The following is a 15,713-nucleotide window of genomic DNA, read 5'->3' as shown; positions in this document are numbered from 1 at the left end:
GCAGGGTGTTGGGTGCGCACATTAATAGAAAGGGCTTCCATTCCCTCAATGTCCAGATTGTGTGTGACCACAAGAGTCAGATATTGCAGGTTAGAGTTGGTGATGGGAACAATCTGGAGCTCTAACATCACCATCTTCACCTTCAACTTTACATCTGAGAACTGTGTGTTCCTGTGAACGAGGAGAAGGAATAATAGAGTCATTTTACTAGTGTGGTTTCTATATTTCAATGATTAAAGCAATGTAAAAATATATTTTAGAACGTGTTTATCTTTCTAGCCCTTTCAAGACTGACAATCAAGTGTTCTTTTTCCAAATGATAGCAAACCTCAGCTCTTAATGTTTGTTCCAGGCTGTCCTTAGTCTGTAATCTACTTGGCTATTTTAATATTCATGACATCTGAATGCAGTTTACACTCGGGCAAATTATGCTTGCTACACATTACCACACTGTGTTTCAAATATGCCTACCTTTTCTGTTCAGTCCAATACTGAATGTGCGCTTTCATTTAAGATGAAGAATTACTCAACTTGTTTTCTGCTTTTAGGTCAGTGGGGTCGATGTATTGGAGAAGACTGTGGTCCAAATGGAGTACAGAGTAGAACGGTGTGGTGTGTCCACATTGAAGGCTGGACGACACATCATTCCCACTGTAAGTATGAGGAGAGACCAGAAATTCAGAGGGACTGTTTCAAGGTGTGTGACTGGCACCAGGAACTTTTTGAGTGGGAGTTCTCCAGATGGGGAGATTGTGCCCTTCGCGTTACTTCAAAGAAAGTCAAACCAAGGACCTTCAATTGTGTCACTGCACAACAGGGACTGCAGCACAGGAGAGTACACTGCATACGGAAATCCAACAGATCGCTGGTGTTAGACGAGATTTGTGAATTCTTTACGCCTAAGCCTGCCTCGGACCAGGCCTGCCTCATCCCCTGCCCGCAGGACTGTGTCGTGTTGGAGTTCTCAGCCTGGTCAGCCTGCAGCAAGGGATGTGGGAAAGGATTACAACATCGTATTCGTTCAGTATTGTCACCACCCTTGTATGGGGGTAAGACCTGCCCATCTCTAACGGAAACCAGGGGCTGTGATATCCAGATCTCATGTTTGGTTGGGGAGGATGATTTTCAATACAGTTTAAAAGTGGGTCCCTGGAGTGACTGCAGACTGCCGCACCAAAGACAAATCTGGCAAAATGGCAAAGCAGTGCTGAACTTTAATTTGCAATCATCAGAAAAGAATCACGTGAAACATCCAATCCACCAGCATTCCAAGCCCTGGGATGTGGAGATCGGATATCAAACAAGACATGTCCATTGTACGAGAAGTGATGGAAAGAACGCCATGTTAAGGTAATGTCATCGTTTTGTGTATTTGTCTCTTCACAAACATTAGTAAAAGTGGTGTACAGTGGATTATATCCATCCAGCAAATTCTGAAGCAATGTGCTAAATATATGGAATTTTACAGCTCTGCAGAAGAATAAAGGTTGAATAACAACTGGACTTTAATGGGGTTTTATAAAAGCAATCATAAAAGTAGAGAGGAAAAGTTTCATTATTTCGAAAATCAAAAACAGAAGCCTGGAAAGATATTATAATTTGTTTTAAAAGATGTGCTGGATTTTCTATTTGGTGACATTGTGCACAGGAAATGCAGCACTGGATCGTCAGGTCTCCTTGGGAATAGGCTGGCTGGTGGGAGGACTGGCAAAATGGTCGGGAAGATGTCAGGGATGGAGCACAATGCCTTCCCACTGACATACAATATTGCCAATGGCGGGAAATTTGGCAGCTTAGGTGCCAACCTGGATGCCAACTGAGTCACTGAAGAAGCCAATAAAGTACCATGTCCCATCTCTGTAGGCATTTTGCATGCCTCGGGAGATCCCATAACCGTGTTTGGAGACATTTGGGTGAACCCTGGTGCCTTCCCAGTGCCTTCCAATTGATGGGTTGTTAATGAGGTGGGGGCTGTGGGTGGTGGGGTCATGGGTGACCCTTCTTTATGGGCATTCCATGGCCCATGGAGAAGAACCCATGATGACAGTAAGCGCGTAGGTGCAGCAGGCAGCAAAGAAGGCAAATGGTATGTTGGCTTTCATAGTGAGAGGATTTGAGCATTTGGATAGGGATGTTTTGCTGCAATTGTACAGGGCGTTAGTGAAGCCCTGGAGCTTTGTGTGAAGTTTTGGTGTCCTTATCTGAGGAAGGATGTCCTTGCCATAGAAGGAGTACAGTGAAGGTTTACCAGGCTGATTCCTGGAATGGCAGGTCTGTAGTATGAGGAGAGACTAAATCGGTTAGGATTATATTCTTTTTTGTTTAGAAGATTGAAAGGGGATCTCATCGAAACTTCTAAAATTCTAACAGGGTTAGATAGGGTAGATTCAGAAAGAATGCTCCCGATGGTGGGGTGTCCAGAATTAGGGGTCATAGTTTGAGGATAAGGGGTAAACCTTTCAGAACTGAGGTGAGGAGAAATTTCTTCACCCAGAGGGTGGTGAATGTGTGGAATTCACTACCACAGAAAGTAGTTCAGACCAAAACATTGTCTGATTTCAAGAAGAAATTAGATATAGCTCTTTGAGCTAAAGGGATCAAGGGATATGGAAGGAAGGGGGGATCAGGATATTGAATTGGATGATCAGCCATGATTAAAATGAATGGCGGAGCAGGCTCGAAGGGCTCTTTGGCCTATTCCTGCTTCTAGCTTCTATGTTTCCATGACAGTACTCAACCCCACAGCAATACATTGCTGATATTTAATGACCAATGCCCTCTGTCCTCCTACCCTCACTTCCAATCTTCCTGCCTGCCTAGCCCCTCAACCGAGCTTACCCATCTTCGAGGGTGTCACACTATTGAAGAATTCTTTCTCTGGAGTTGCAGCCTCATCCGTGGCCACTGCTAGATGTGATGCTACTGAGTTGCTGAGTCTCTGGCTTTCTAATTGTGAGGGCCGCTGTCCTTAATTGAACAGTGTCCTGACACATTCCCTTAATTGGCCATCACTGGCATCGGGTCCCATCACCGGCCATGGGGGGATCGCTCCCTGCTTTCATCTTCTGTGTTGGGACTTCAACATTACCCAGCAAAATTCAACCCACACTAACACTCTTGTGGTGTTCATACTTGGTTGAGATGCTTGGTTTAATAACTTCTGCCAATTCAATTCACCCCATGTGATATGAAGAAATGACTATAGGCACTGAATGCTGCAAAGGTTATGAGTGCTGACAACAGTCCGGCAACATACTGAAGACTTGTGCTCCAAACTTGCTGTGTCCCTCGCCAAGCTGTTCTAGTACAACTATAACACTGACACCTACCCGGCAATGTGGGAAATTGCCCAGGTTTTCCCTGTTTACAAAAAGCAGAACAAATCGAACACAACCTGTTACCGCCCCATCAACAAAGTGATAGAAGGTGTCATCAAAAGTGCTATCAAAGTGCTCAGTTTGGGTTCTGCCAGGGCCACTCAATTTCTGACCTCACTATAGCCATGGTCCAATCATGGACAAAAGAGCTGAACTCAAGGGGTGATGTGAAAGTGACTGCCCTTGGCATCAGGGCAGCTTTTGACTGAGTATGCTGCCAAAGAGTCATACCTAGCACAAAGGAAGATGGTTGTGGTTGATGGAGATCAATCAACTTAATTCCGGGACATTGCTGCAGGAGTTCCTCAGTGTCGTGTTCTGGGCCCCAGGCTAGTACCAGACAATGACCATCTCCAACAAACAAGAATCTTAACAATTTCTCCTTGAGAGTCAATGCTCTGTATACCCTACTGTCAATATCCTTGGGGTTACAATTGCTCAGAAACTAATTGGACCAGGTAAATGCCTTGATTACATGAGCAGGTCAGGGGCTGGGAAATTCTGTTGTTAGTAACTCACCTCCTGGTTCCTTAAAGCCCGTCCACATTCTATAAGACAGAAGTCAGAAGTGTGATGAAATACTCTCCCCTTCTCTGGATGAGTACAGCTCCAAAAACATTCAAAAAGGTCAACACCATCCAGGATAAGACAACCCACTTGATTGGCACTCCAACCACCACCTTAAACATTCATGCCCTCCAACACTGACAGAGAAGGTGGGATTTTACAACATTGCTCAGGTGAGATTGTAAAATCCTGCCTGAGGCCAACAAAGGTTTCCATTCTGCGAGCCTCGCCCATCCCAATTCCGAGGCAGTAAAATTCCGGCCATAGTGACAGCAGTGTGTACCATCTACAAGATGTACTGCAAAAACTCATCAAGGCTCCTTCAACAGTACCTTCCAAATCAGTGACCTCTGCCAACTAGAAAGTTAATAACAGCAGTTGGATGGGAACATCATGACTTGCAAGTTCCCTCCAACCCACACACCATCCTGACTTGGAAATATCTCACTGTTCCCTCACTGTGATTGGATTAAAATCCTGGAACTCGCTCTCCAACAGCGTTGTGGTTGTATCTACGCCACAAGGATGATAGCAGTTCAAGAAGGGGGCTCACCATGACCTTTTCAAGGGCAATTAGGAATGGGTAATAAATCCTGGCGTAGCCAGCGATGTCCACATCCTGTGAAAGAATGAATAAAAAATAACTTGCATAGCTACTTGTCTAATGCAAGAATATCACATAATTTAATTTCTTGGAAAATTTAACGCAATTAAATCATTTTGTCGCTAATTATTTCAGCCACATATTTGTGACTGAATTAACAAGTTCTCTCTCAAGCCCTACAAACTTGACACCTAGAATAAATATTCTGTATCTCCCATGTCATTGCTTAGGCTAAATCAGAGCGTACGCTGACAGGAGCATTATACTATGTAAAATTCTGCTGCAAAAATAAAGCAATGATCCTTAAAGTTACAAGGTCTAATTGCTGTAAATAACTCAATTGGAGATATTCTTCTTTGGAACAGCTTCAAGTCAATTATAAGTTAATTCTTATTTGTTGAGTGACAGCGTGCACAGAACTATGTAAATAGGTAAGTTGGAGTGGACATCATAAATAAGAATAGCACTTACTATTGAATCAGAAGTGTTGTAGAATGTGCTGGTCCAGGATTCTAGCAAGAAAGAACCACAAAAGCTATTAACACTATTCACAGTATGTACATAGTGGCTGGAGTTTTCTGGCTATTCACGCTGCTGGGATCTTCCAGTCCTGCCGATAGCGCATCCCTGCTCCGGGTTTCCCAGTGGCAAGGAGCACATTCAATGGAAAACCCCATTGACAATGGTGGGAATAGAATAGCTTACTGCCAGTCAATGACAGACTGCCTCCACTGACATGAAACACATGGGGGGTTGAACGGAAAATTCCACCCAGTGAATTATCGGCATTGTACATTACCCCTCTGGGCTCCCTCTCTGCTACAGTTCCTGGCATAAAACTGCATGATGCCAGTTCTAAATCATCATGTGCCTCATAGATTAGTTTATCTATTCTGTTAGTCCTTTATACTACACCTACCCGAAGTACACTTACTTCTTTTTAACAACAATATGAAACTATCTCTTTAACTGTTTATATGACCTGTTGTGGTGTTTGTCCCTTTAAGGATCAATCTGCAGAGTAAAGGTTACGTGACTTGGGGAACCAATTGGGGAGCAGGGTAGGGGATCACCCTGATGAGGGGAACAGGTTTCTAGTTCCAGAACCTTCTTGGGAGCTGACTGGCAGCCAAGTGGTTGCAAGCCTCTGTATTATAGTAATATGTAAATAAATATTGCAGTTGTTATTTACCTAACAGGTGAACTGGAATTATTACATTGGCGATAAGGATAAAAGAAAAATAAAGCGCTCCCAAAATCATGAGTATAAAATCATATTGAAGTTCAGTTCAAGTTGAGAATCAGAAGAGTGTTTGCAGATATACCTCTATTCGGACTCTATGGCGGATTGTACACAATATATTGAATGTCTGGCTTACATTTTTCAGGCCAATAAAATAGAGGAGGAGGGGTGAAGAAAAGGCAATCCTTCTGAGAACGTGTGGGACTCAAGCCTACAATTTAATTTGCAGTCTCACATCCCCAAGCACGTCCAACTCCAAGTCATTCACTGAGATAGTTGAATTGATGAAAACACGCTACCACCCAAAGCTATCGGTAATATTGCAGCAATTCAAGTTTAACTCAATCAAGAGAGAAACTGAGAAACTATTGATCTTATGTTACCAAGTTAAGACAGATCTCAGAGCACTGTGACACTCAACGATATGCTGTGGGACTGTTTAGTCTGCGGGGTTAATAATGAGGCCAATCAACAGGAACTATTAGCAGAGGCAGATATAAATTTTAAGAAGGCGCTTGAGATGATGCTGGCGATGGACAGTGCTGAGAAGGGTGCACTGGAGCTTCAGAAATAGCAAAATGGCACAGTTCACCACTTAGGGCAGAAAGTTGCAATCCAGCAATGGTCCCAAAAATGAAGGTGTAATTTTAAAACGGGAAGCAAATGCATCCACAGAGTGAGAACATTTAAAAGAGCAAATCAATTGCCTGGGATTAAAGTAGAGTGTTACCGGTGCAGAGATAATCACTCACCTGAAGCCACTATATATAAAGAGGCTGAATGTTTTTTCTACCACGGGAAAGGTCACTTAAGGCCCGATATAAAAGTAAGTCTAATCAGCCCAGTAACAGAGTTAGTAATACATCAAAGGTGCATAATATGGAAGAGCCCAGTGCTAAGGATTTAACTATTAACTCATTGTTCAATGCGAAAGCGGGCAAGGGAGCCCCCATCACTATGATGCTTTTGGTAAATGGCAGATCCTTAAAGATGGAAATTGATGCAGGAGCCTCTGCCATGGTGATAAGAGAACATACATTTCAATATTTAAAAGAAGGAGTCCAACCATTGACTATGAGAGGTACCGCAGCAAAACTATCAACTTACACAGGAGAAGACATCAATATGAAGCTATTGGCAGCAGTCCACTCAGTTCCCAGTAATAATAGTGGCAGAGCTAGTGCCAAGTGTTTTGGCCATGATTGGTTCAAGGTAATCAAGTTAAACTGGATAGCGATCTTCCAAGTATGGGAAGGGGGACTGTCTGAATTAACGAAGAAGGATGAGAACATCTTTTGCGACAAGTTAGGTAAAATAAAGAGCCTCCAGATGAAGATCTATGTAGATTCAGAGACAACCCATGGCTTTTTAGAGCAAGATCATATGCCTTGTGAGAAAAGTGGACAAGGAATTGAAAAGTTTGGGAGAACTGGATTTTATCCAGTTAATTCAATTCGCAGAGTAGGCAGCAACAATAGTCCCCATGATAAAGCTTGACAAGACTGTCCGTATCTGTGGAGACTACAAATTAACAGTTAATCTTGTTCCAAGTTAGTTAAGTATCCAATCCTAAAGATTGGAGATCTGTATGAAAGATGATGGGAGGTTAATCTTATACAACAGTGGATATGAATCACACATGCCAGCAACTTGAATTAGACAACACTTCCTGAAGTTATATGATAAACACACACAAAGATTTGTTCCAGTATGCGCGCCTGCCCTTCGGTGTGTAGTCAGCATGTGCTATTTCCAAGAGAACAAAGGAAAGCCTATTGCATTGACTGCCATGATGATGTTTTGGTAGCTAGATTAACAGAAGCCAAACACCTAGCTAACTTAGAGGTGTTGCGAATGAGATTTCAAGAGGCTGGAGTTCACCTCAAGAAGGAGAAATGTACTTTTTAAGCCACCGAGGTAGCCTATCTGGGGTATCATGGAGGTGCACAAGGATTACATCCCATGGAAGCCAAGGTCAGAGAAATAAAGCAGGCAAGAAACATATCTGAGCTGAAGTCATTCTTAGGAATGCACTCCCACCTCACAGCGCCAGGGACCCAGTTCCAGCTTTGGGTAACTGTCTGTGTGGAGTTTGCATGTTCTCCTTGTGTCTACATGAGTTTCCTCCAGGTGCTCCAGTTTCCTCCCACAGTCCAAAAATGTGCAAGTTAGATGGATTGGCCATGCTAAATTGCCACTTAGTGTCAGGGAGATTAGCAGAGTGAATCCATGGTGTTACAGGGATAGGGCCTGGGTGGGATTGTTGACAGTGCAGACTCGATGAGCTGAATAGTCTCCTTCTGCACTGTAAGGATTCTATGATTCTAAGAATTCAACGTTGGGCGTTAATCTTCTCTGCCTACGAATATACCTTCAAGTACTGACCTGGAACACACATAGTGAGTGTGGATGCACTTAGTAACCTACCTTTGCAAGAGGGTGTTGCACCTCCCCCAGTACTACAAGAAATTGTCATGGAATTGTATTTCTTAGACACATTGCCAGCCTCCACCAAACAGATCAAGTATTGGACCAGTTGGGATCCACTGCTGTCCAAAGTGAGGCACAGGATAGTAATGAGCCAGTTTCTGAAAAGATGAAACTGTATTTTGTATGAAAAAGTGAGTTGTGTTGCCAAGGTGGCATCATACTTTGGGGAGCAAGAGTAGCCATCCTGTACCAGGAAGAGATTTCCTCCTTGCTGAGTTATACAGAGCTCATCCAGGTGTATCTAAGATGAAGATGTTCACCAGAAACAGTCAGGAGGAACCCTGGAGACCAGAATCTCTCAATTCCTTCTGGGATATAGGACCACTCCACATGCAGGATTCCCACCAGCGGAGTTGTTAATGAACCATCATCTCAGAACAAGACTGAATCTTGTGTTTGCCGGGGAGGATAGAGCCAAAGCAGTCAGAAGACAAACCATGATTCATGTAAGTCAAAGCTGCCGTTTTCAGTGGATAAAGCCGTGTAAGTGAGGGATTTGGATGTTGGTTGAGTTGATGTATCCAAAACTGGAACCCTGTCTTATCAAGTGGATGTAGAAGGAAGGATCATCCAGAAACATGTGGACCATCTGAGAGAGCGTGGGTTACCCCAGCAGCCAGTGCTGACATGGGGAGCTATATTCCCATCTGGGAATGTTGTCAAATATCTAAGCACTGAAGCATCCTGGGCATCCTGTGGAAGGGACAACTTCCACAGGAAGATATTCGGATAAGCGTTCTCCAAGGCGGCCTTCGCGACACACGACAGCGCAGAGTCGCTGAGCAGAAACTGATAGCCAAGTTCTGCACACACGAGGACGGCCTCAACCGGGATATTGGGTTCATGTCACACTATTTATAACGCCCACAGTTGCGTGGACCTGCAGAGTTTCACTGGCTGTCTTGTCTGGAGACAATACACATCTTTTTAGCCTGTCTTGATGCTCTCTCCACTCCCATTGTTTTGTTTCTTAAAGACTTGATTAGTTGTAAGTATTCGCATTCCAACCATTATTCATGTAAATTGAGTCTGTGTCTTTATAAACTCTGTTTGTGAACAGAATTCCCACTCACCTGAAGAAGGGGCTTAGAGCTTCGAAAGCTTGTGTGGCTTTTGCTACCAAATAAACCTGTTGGACTTTAACCTGGTGTTGTTAAACTTCTTACTGTGAAGGGACAACTGACAGCTCCATGGAAACAGATAGAACTGAACTGCTTATGCCTGAGGAGCCACCTGTCATTGTGGTTTCAGCTGACAGCAGTCCTGTGGAAGCGCCCCAAACAGACGAGTTACACTGCTCCATACGGATTCAGAAAGGCCCTGAAAGACTTGCAAAAGAAAGGAAAGAACCAATATGGGATTGGCTGTCAAAATTGTTTGCCGCACGTCTTCCAGTATTTGATGCTTGAAAATGAGTGGGGTCGGGGCAGTGCTGCATTGTCTATGGTGAGTGTGTCGCCAGGATGCTTGTTGAAATAAGATTGCAGTCATGTGGGACTCTGCATGTTTGTCATATGGCACCAACAGTGGGCTAAATTGGTGCTGCCACCACTGTTACCATGTCATAGAATGTGCTGGGCCAGGATTCTAACCAAGAGGAGCTGTTGACGTGTCAGGGTATCTACTTAAAAACTAGTTTACTCACAGTGTGTACATATTGCATGGAAGGCACCCAAGGGTCACCTTTCTGTTCCCTGCACATTTTGTAAACGACTGCCTGACGTCAGTGCCACATCATCATGTGCCCCATTGATGGCCATATCCATCCTGTTAACCCTTTATACTACAATAAGCTCAAGAAAACTATTCCATAACCGAAATGCTGGAAAATCTCAGCAGGTCTGACAGCATCTGTGGGGAGAGACTAGAGGCAACTTTTCGAGTCTGGATGACTGACTCCTCGTCAAAGCTGAATTGCATTTTGTCCGAAGCCAGCTCTGACGAAGGGTCATCCAGATTCGAAACATTGGCTCTATTCTCTCTCCACAGATGCTGTCAGACGGGTTGAGATTTTCCAGCATTTTCTGGTTTCAGATTCCAGCAACCGGAGTATTTTGCTTTTCTCAAGAAAACTATTGTTGTTTAGAATTTCAACTCTTAATTTCAGTGAGTATCGCAGCATTTTTAAAAAACATGCGTTCATTGTGACATTGTAGCCCAACTGAGCGAAGCTATTCAGTTTACCATTAGCGTTTTAACATTTTGTATGTTGTGCAAAATTCTTTACATATATTTGCACTGAAGTTGGAAGCTAATCCTGATTTAGTCAGGCTGCAGCAGCATTCAGTATCTTCCCTTTACTTGGAATATCATTACCGTGCTCTTGTAACCTGCCCTCTGTAAGCCTGTTGCAGTTACTCTCCAAGAATATTATTGTCTTTTCAGAATCTATTGGTACCCTCTGAAGTTACATAACCCTTCTGAATGCTGGCACTGTTGTTCCCCAGATTGCCATTGATTCTCTTTACAGGGTCGCCATTACCCGGCCATTCTCCCATACAAATGTAATTGGCTTCAAAAATTTCACATATTACTGGCAACATAATTGAAATGCCTGCACAAGAAGTGGAGAAATGCTATATGACATTTTTATGATCCTACTAAAATGCTGTTAAACTGAGCATTTATCACAGAAAATACACATCCCTGCCTAAGCGCTAACTCTCTCGGCATGCACATCTGTTCCAGATGTAATCATAAAAGGAGGCCATTTGGTCCATCACGTCTGCACCGACTCTCCGCAGAACATCTCACCTCGGGCCTATCCCCGTAACCCCGCACATTCACCTCACTAATCTACACATCTTGGGACATTACTGGGCAATTTAGCATGGCCAATACACCTAACCTGCACATGTTTGGAACTGTGGAAGGAAACCGGAGCAGCCAGAAGAAACCCACGCAGACGCGGGGAGAATGTGCAAATTCCACACAGTCAACCAAGGCTGGAATTGAACCTATGTCCCTGGTGCTGTGAGGCAGCAGTGCTAACCACTGTGCCACCGTCTGTTGCACAAAACAATGAAAGCTAATTAGTTTACATTCTATAATGGATATATTTACATGGTGGTAAAATAGCACCCAAATGATCTGGTTAATTTCATTTGTGTGAATGGACACCCCTTAAATGAAATGTGAAGGTATCTTAAAGTATAGGGAGTCAATAGCAAAGATACCCCTCAGTAGCAAGAAGCATGGATGCGATCTAAATCTCTCTCCCATGAAATATCATTTGCAACAAACCTATTTAAATGTGATTGTTTTAGATAATTTAATTCAGCTGGAAGCCAAAGTGCTTATTGATGCATCATTTATCATATTTGCCTCCTGTGTCTTTGCTAATTTTCCTGCAAATATTTTCCAAGCTCAGGACATCGCAATCTTTGAACATTAATCCTGGGGGTTCTGACTGATCCCAAAAGATTGGAATAGTAGAAGTCGTGAAGGCCTGGAACTGGTTATGAGGATAGATGTATATCCTGTATTTCCAGGACGGTGGGACACTACATACCCATGCCCCGTGTGGCAGTGATTGCGAATACATTATAAGCTATTTCAGGAGTTAATTAACTGCTCCTCAAAGGAGAGGATGCAGCTTACAGTTTTGCTGATGCTCTGCAGCATCTGGAAAACCTGCTCCTGCCCTTGTGTTGTTGATATGCTTCAGCAATAGCTCCAAAACGATTCAGGAAAACACTACAAACGATTCAGAAACGTGTTGTTAGTATCAGCCCTACTGTCGATACTGTCCACCATGGAACTAATTAAGGCCATTCTATATTGTGCTAAATTGACGACTCTATAACCTATCAGTCACATGCCAAATACTTTTGCAAACATTCCAGCTGTCAATGGCATTTTGACATCAGGGTAGAGTGGATGGCCACATAACCTGTTGAGAATGAAAGGCACGGTTCTCCATTGTGGAGCAACAGTTCATTAGCCCTTGAAATTATTTATACTTTATTTGGACTGTCTGCTACATTGGGTCAAGTGTCTCCACAGCAGTTTTATTTCATTTTTACTGGTCAGTTGTGGCCATTAATTGAGATTAAACAGATGATTTGTGTCTGACTGGCTATGCCTCACCCAAGGTGATCATAAAGAGTAAAAGACTTGCATTTATATATTACCTGTCATAACCTCAGGATGTTCCAAAGAACGTAACAGCTAAGGTAGGACTTTTGATTTTGGGACATATATTGACTGGGACACCAAGGGAAATTGACATTTCGGCTGTTTATCAACATAGTACCATGGGAGCTGGGTTTAACATCTTATCCAAAAGAAAGCACCTCCGACAATGCAGCACTCTGTCAATGCTGCACTGAAGTGTTAACCTAGATTTTGTGCTGATGTCCCTGGAGGAGAGGATGAACCTTTAGTCTTCTGACTTAAAGGTGGGAGTGACTGTGACTGTGACAACTGACTGTGTGGAGTTTGCACATTCTCCTCGTGTCTGCGTGGGTTTCCTCCGGGTGCTCCGGTTTCCTCCCACAGTCCAAAGATGTGCGGGTTAGGTTGATTGGCCAGGTTAAAAATTGCCCCTTAGAGTCCTAAGATGCGTAAATGAGAGGGATTAGCGGGTAAATATGTGGGGGTAGGGCCTGGGTGGGATTGTGGTCGGTGCAGACTCGATGGGCCGAATGGCCTCCTTCTGCACTGTAGGGTTTCTATGATTCTATGATTTCTATGATATCTAATGTTAATCTACAGTTAACTTCTTATGTATACCAACCTGGCTGATGTCTGCAGCCACCAACAAAAGCATAAATAAACAAAAAGTGCTGGAGTTACTCAGCAGGTCCATCAGCATCAGTGGACAGGAAGATAGTTAACACTTCAGGTTGATGACCTCTCATCAGAAAAGAAATAGACCTTAAGATCATAAGGAGTAAATCCTTTGGCCCCTTGAGCTTGCTCTGTCATTCAGTAAGGTCATGATTGATCTGATTGTAGCCTTTACTCCACTTTCCTTCCTGCTACCCACCCCCTCTCCATAACATTTGACCCCCTTGTCAATCAAAAATCTGTCCAACTCAGCCTTGAATTTATTCAATGATGCAACCTCCACTGCTGTCTGAGGTAGAGAATTCCAAAGATTAATGCCTCTTGAGAGATGAAATTCTTCCTCATCTCTGTCATAAATGGGAGAGCCCCTATTTTCAAACTGTGCCCCTTAGATCCAGACTCCCCCCCGGTGAAACACTCAGCATCCCTGTCAAGCTCCCAAGCTCTTGTGTTTCAGTAAAATCACGCCTAGGAGAGGTGATGGCCTAATGGTATTGTCGCTTGATTCAGAAACTCAGCTAATGTTCCGGGGACCCAGGTTCAAATCCCGCCATGGCAGATGGAGGAATTTGAATTCAATAAAAAATATCTGGAATTAAGAATCTACTGATGACCATGAAACCACTGTCGGAAAAACCCATCTGGTTCACTGATGTCCTTTAGGGAAGGAAATCTGCTGTCTTCACCTGGTCTGGCCTACATATGACTCCAGAGCCAATGTGGTTGACTCTTGACTGCCCCTCTGAAGTGGCCTAGCAAACCATTCAGTTCAAGGGCTACTAGGGATGGGCAATAAGTGCTGGCCCAGCCAGCGACATCCATGTCCCACGAATGAATAAAACAATTTTTTAAAAGTCATCGAAATTCCAATCAGTATAAGCCCAACCTGCTTAAGCGAAGAAAAACCCCTTCAGCCAGGAAGCAATCTTGTCTGAACTGTCTCCAATTCAACTATATCCATCCTTAAATCAGATGACCAAAATTACACCCTACTCCAGGTGCGGACTCATTAATGTTCTGTAACATGATTTCCTTATTTTTATGCTCCATCCCCTTGCAATAAAGGCCTACATCCCATTTGTCTTCTGAAGTAAGTTAAGTTTATTTATTATTTGTAAGTAAGGCTTATATTAAGTCTGCAATGAAGTTACTGTGAAATTCCCCTAGTTGCCACACTCTCTGGCGCCTGTTCGGGTTAATGCACCTAACCAGCGCATCTTTCTCACTGTGGGAGGTAACTGGAGCACCCGGAGGAAACCCACGCAGACACAGAGAGAACGTGCAAACTCCACACAGACAGTGACCTGAGCCGGGAATTGAACCCGGGTCCCTGGCGCTGTGAAGCAGCAGTGCTAACCGCTGTGCCACTGTGCCGCCCACACTACCTGCATGCTGACCTTTTGTGATTCATGTAGTAGGATACCCAGATCGCACTATGAGTACTATACATAGTGAAAGCATTCTGCTGTCTTTATACATTTAAATAATATTCTGCTTTTTTATTCTTCCTACCAAAATGGACAGCCTCGCATTTTTCAACATGATACTCCATCTAACAATTTTTTTGCCCAGTTGTCTAATCTATGTCACAACTTGCTTTTCTATTTAATTTTGTATCATCTGCAAATTTGGCCACAATATACTTGGTCCCTCATTGAAACCATGGATACAGATTGCAAGTTGTTGAGGTCCCAATACTGATCCTTGTGGCACCCCATTCATTACAGTTTGTTGTCCTGACTCCTGTGTTACCTAATTCTCTATCCATGCTATATTACCCCGAACATCATGACCTTTTATGTGAACCTTATCAAATGGCTGTTGGAAATCCAAGCACACTGCATCTACTACAATAAAAACAGAAAATGCTGGAAAAACTCAACAGCTCTGGCAACATCTGTGGAGAGAGAAAGTGTTAATATCAGTCCAATATGACTCTTCTTTGGAATCCAAATTCTGAAAAAAAGTCACATTGGACTTGAAACATTCCTGCAGCCACTTCTTTTAAGACACTAGGATGTTGACCATCAGGTTCAGGGGATTTGTCAGCCCTTTACCCCATTAGTTTTCCTTGTGCTTTTTCTCTAGTTATCATGATTGTTTTAAATTCCTTCCTACCTTTTTCCTTTGATTTTCTACTACTCTTGATATATTTTTGAGCCTTCTATTGTGAAAACAGATCTAAAATACTGGCTCAAAGTCTCTGCCATTTCCATGTTTTCCAACATCAATTCCCCTGTCTCATTCTCTAAGGGACACACATTAACTTTAGCTACTCTTTTCCTTTTATATGCTCAAAAGTGCTCTTAGTGTTTGGTTTTACACTTGCTAGTTTACTCTCCTAATCTAATTTCTCCCCCTGCATTTTTTGCTTGTTTCCAAAATGTTCCTAATTCTGGTCCATGACCAATCTTCACAACATTGTACACCTTTTCTTTCAATTTGAAATCAGCCTTAACTTCCTAAGTTAGCTATGGATAGTGCATCCCTCTTGTAGAGTCTTTTTTTCTCAATGAAATATATCTTTGAGAGCTATGAAAGATCCTTAAATATTTGCTGGATTTCTACCATCCTATTTTTAAACTTGTTTTCCCAGTTAAGTGTAACCAAGTGTGTCCTCATACCTTTATAATTACCTTTA

The 15,713-nt window shown here is 43.0% G+C and overlaps 1 protein-coding gene across 1 annotated transcript in view; it reads left to right on the top strand.

The window, feature by feature from the left end:
• The window catches only part of thsd7ba (thrombospondin, type I, domain containing 7Ba), a 624,788-nt gene that overhangs the window by 49,563 nt on the left and 559,512 nt on the right, over positions 1 to 15,713 (top strand). The window contains 1 exon segment of the mRNA XM_078229305.1: positions 549 to 1,350. Coding sequence (XP_078085431.1) covers positions 549 to 1,350 — 802 coding nt within the window.

This window comes from Mustelus asterias, chromosome 14 (assembly GCF_964213995.1).
Source record: "Mustelus asterias chromosome 14, sMusAst1.hap1.1, whole genome shotgun sequence".
NCBI lineage: Eukaryota > Metazoa > Chordata > Chondrichthyes > Carcharhiniformes > Triakidae > Mustelus > Mustelus asterias.
This window is presented reverse-complemented; position numbering and strand designations above follow the sequence as displayed.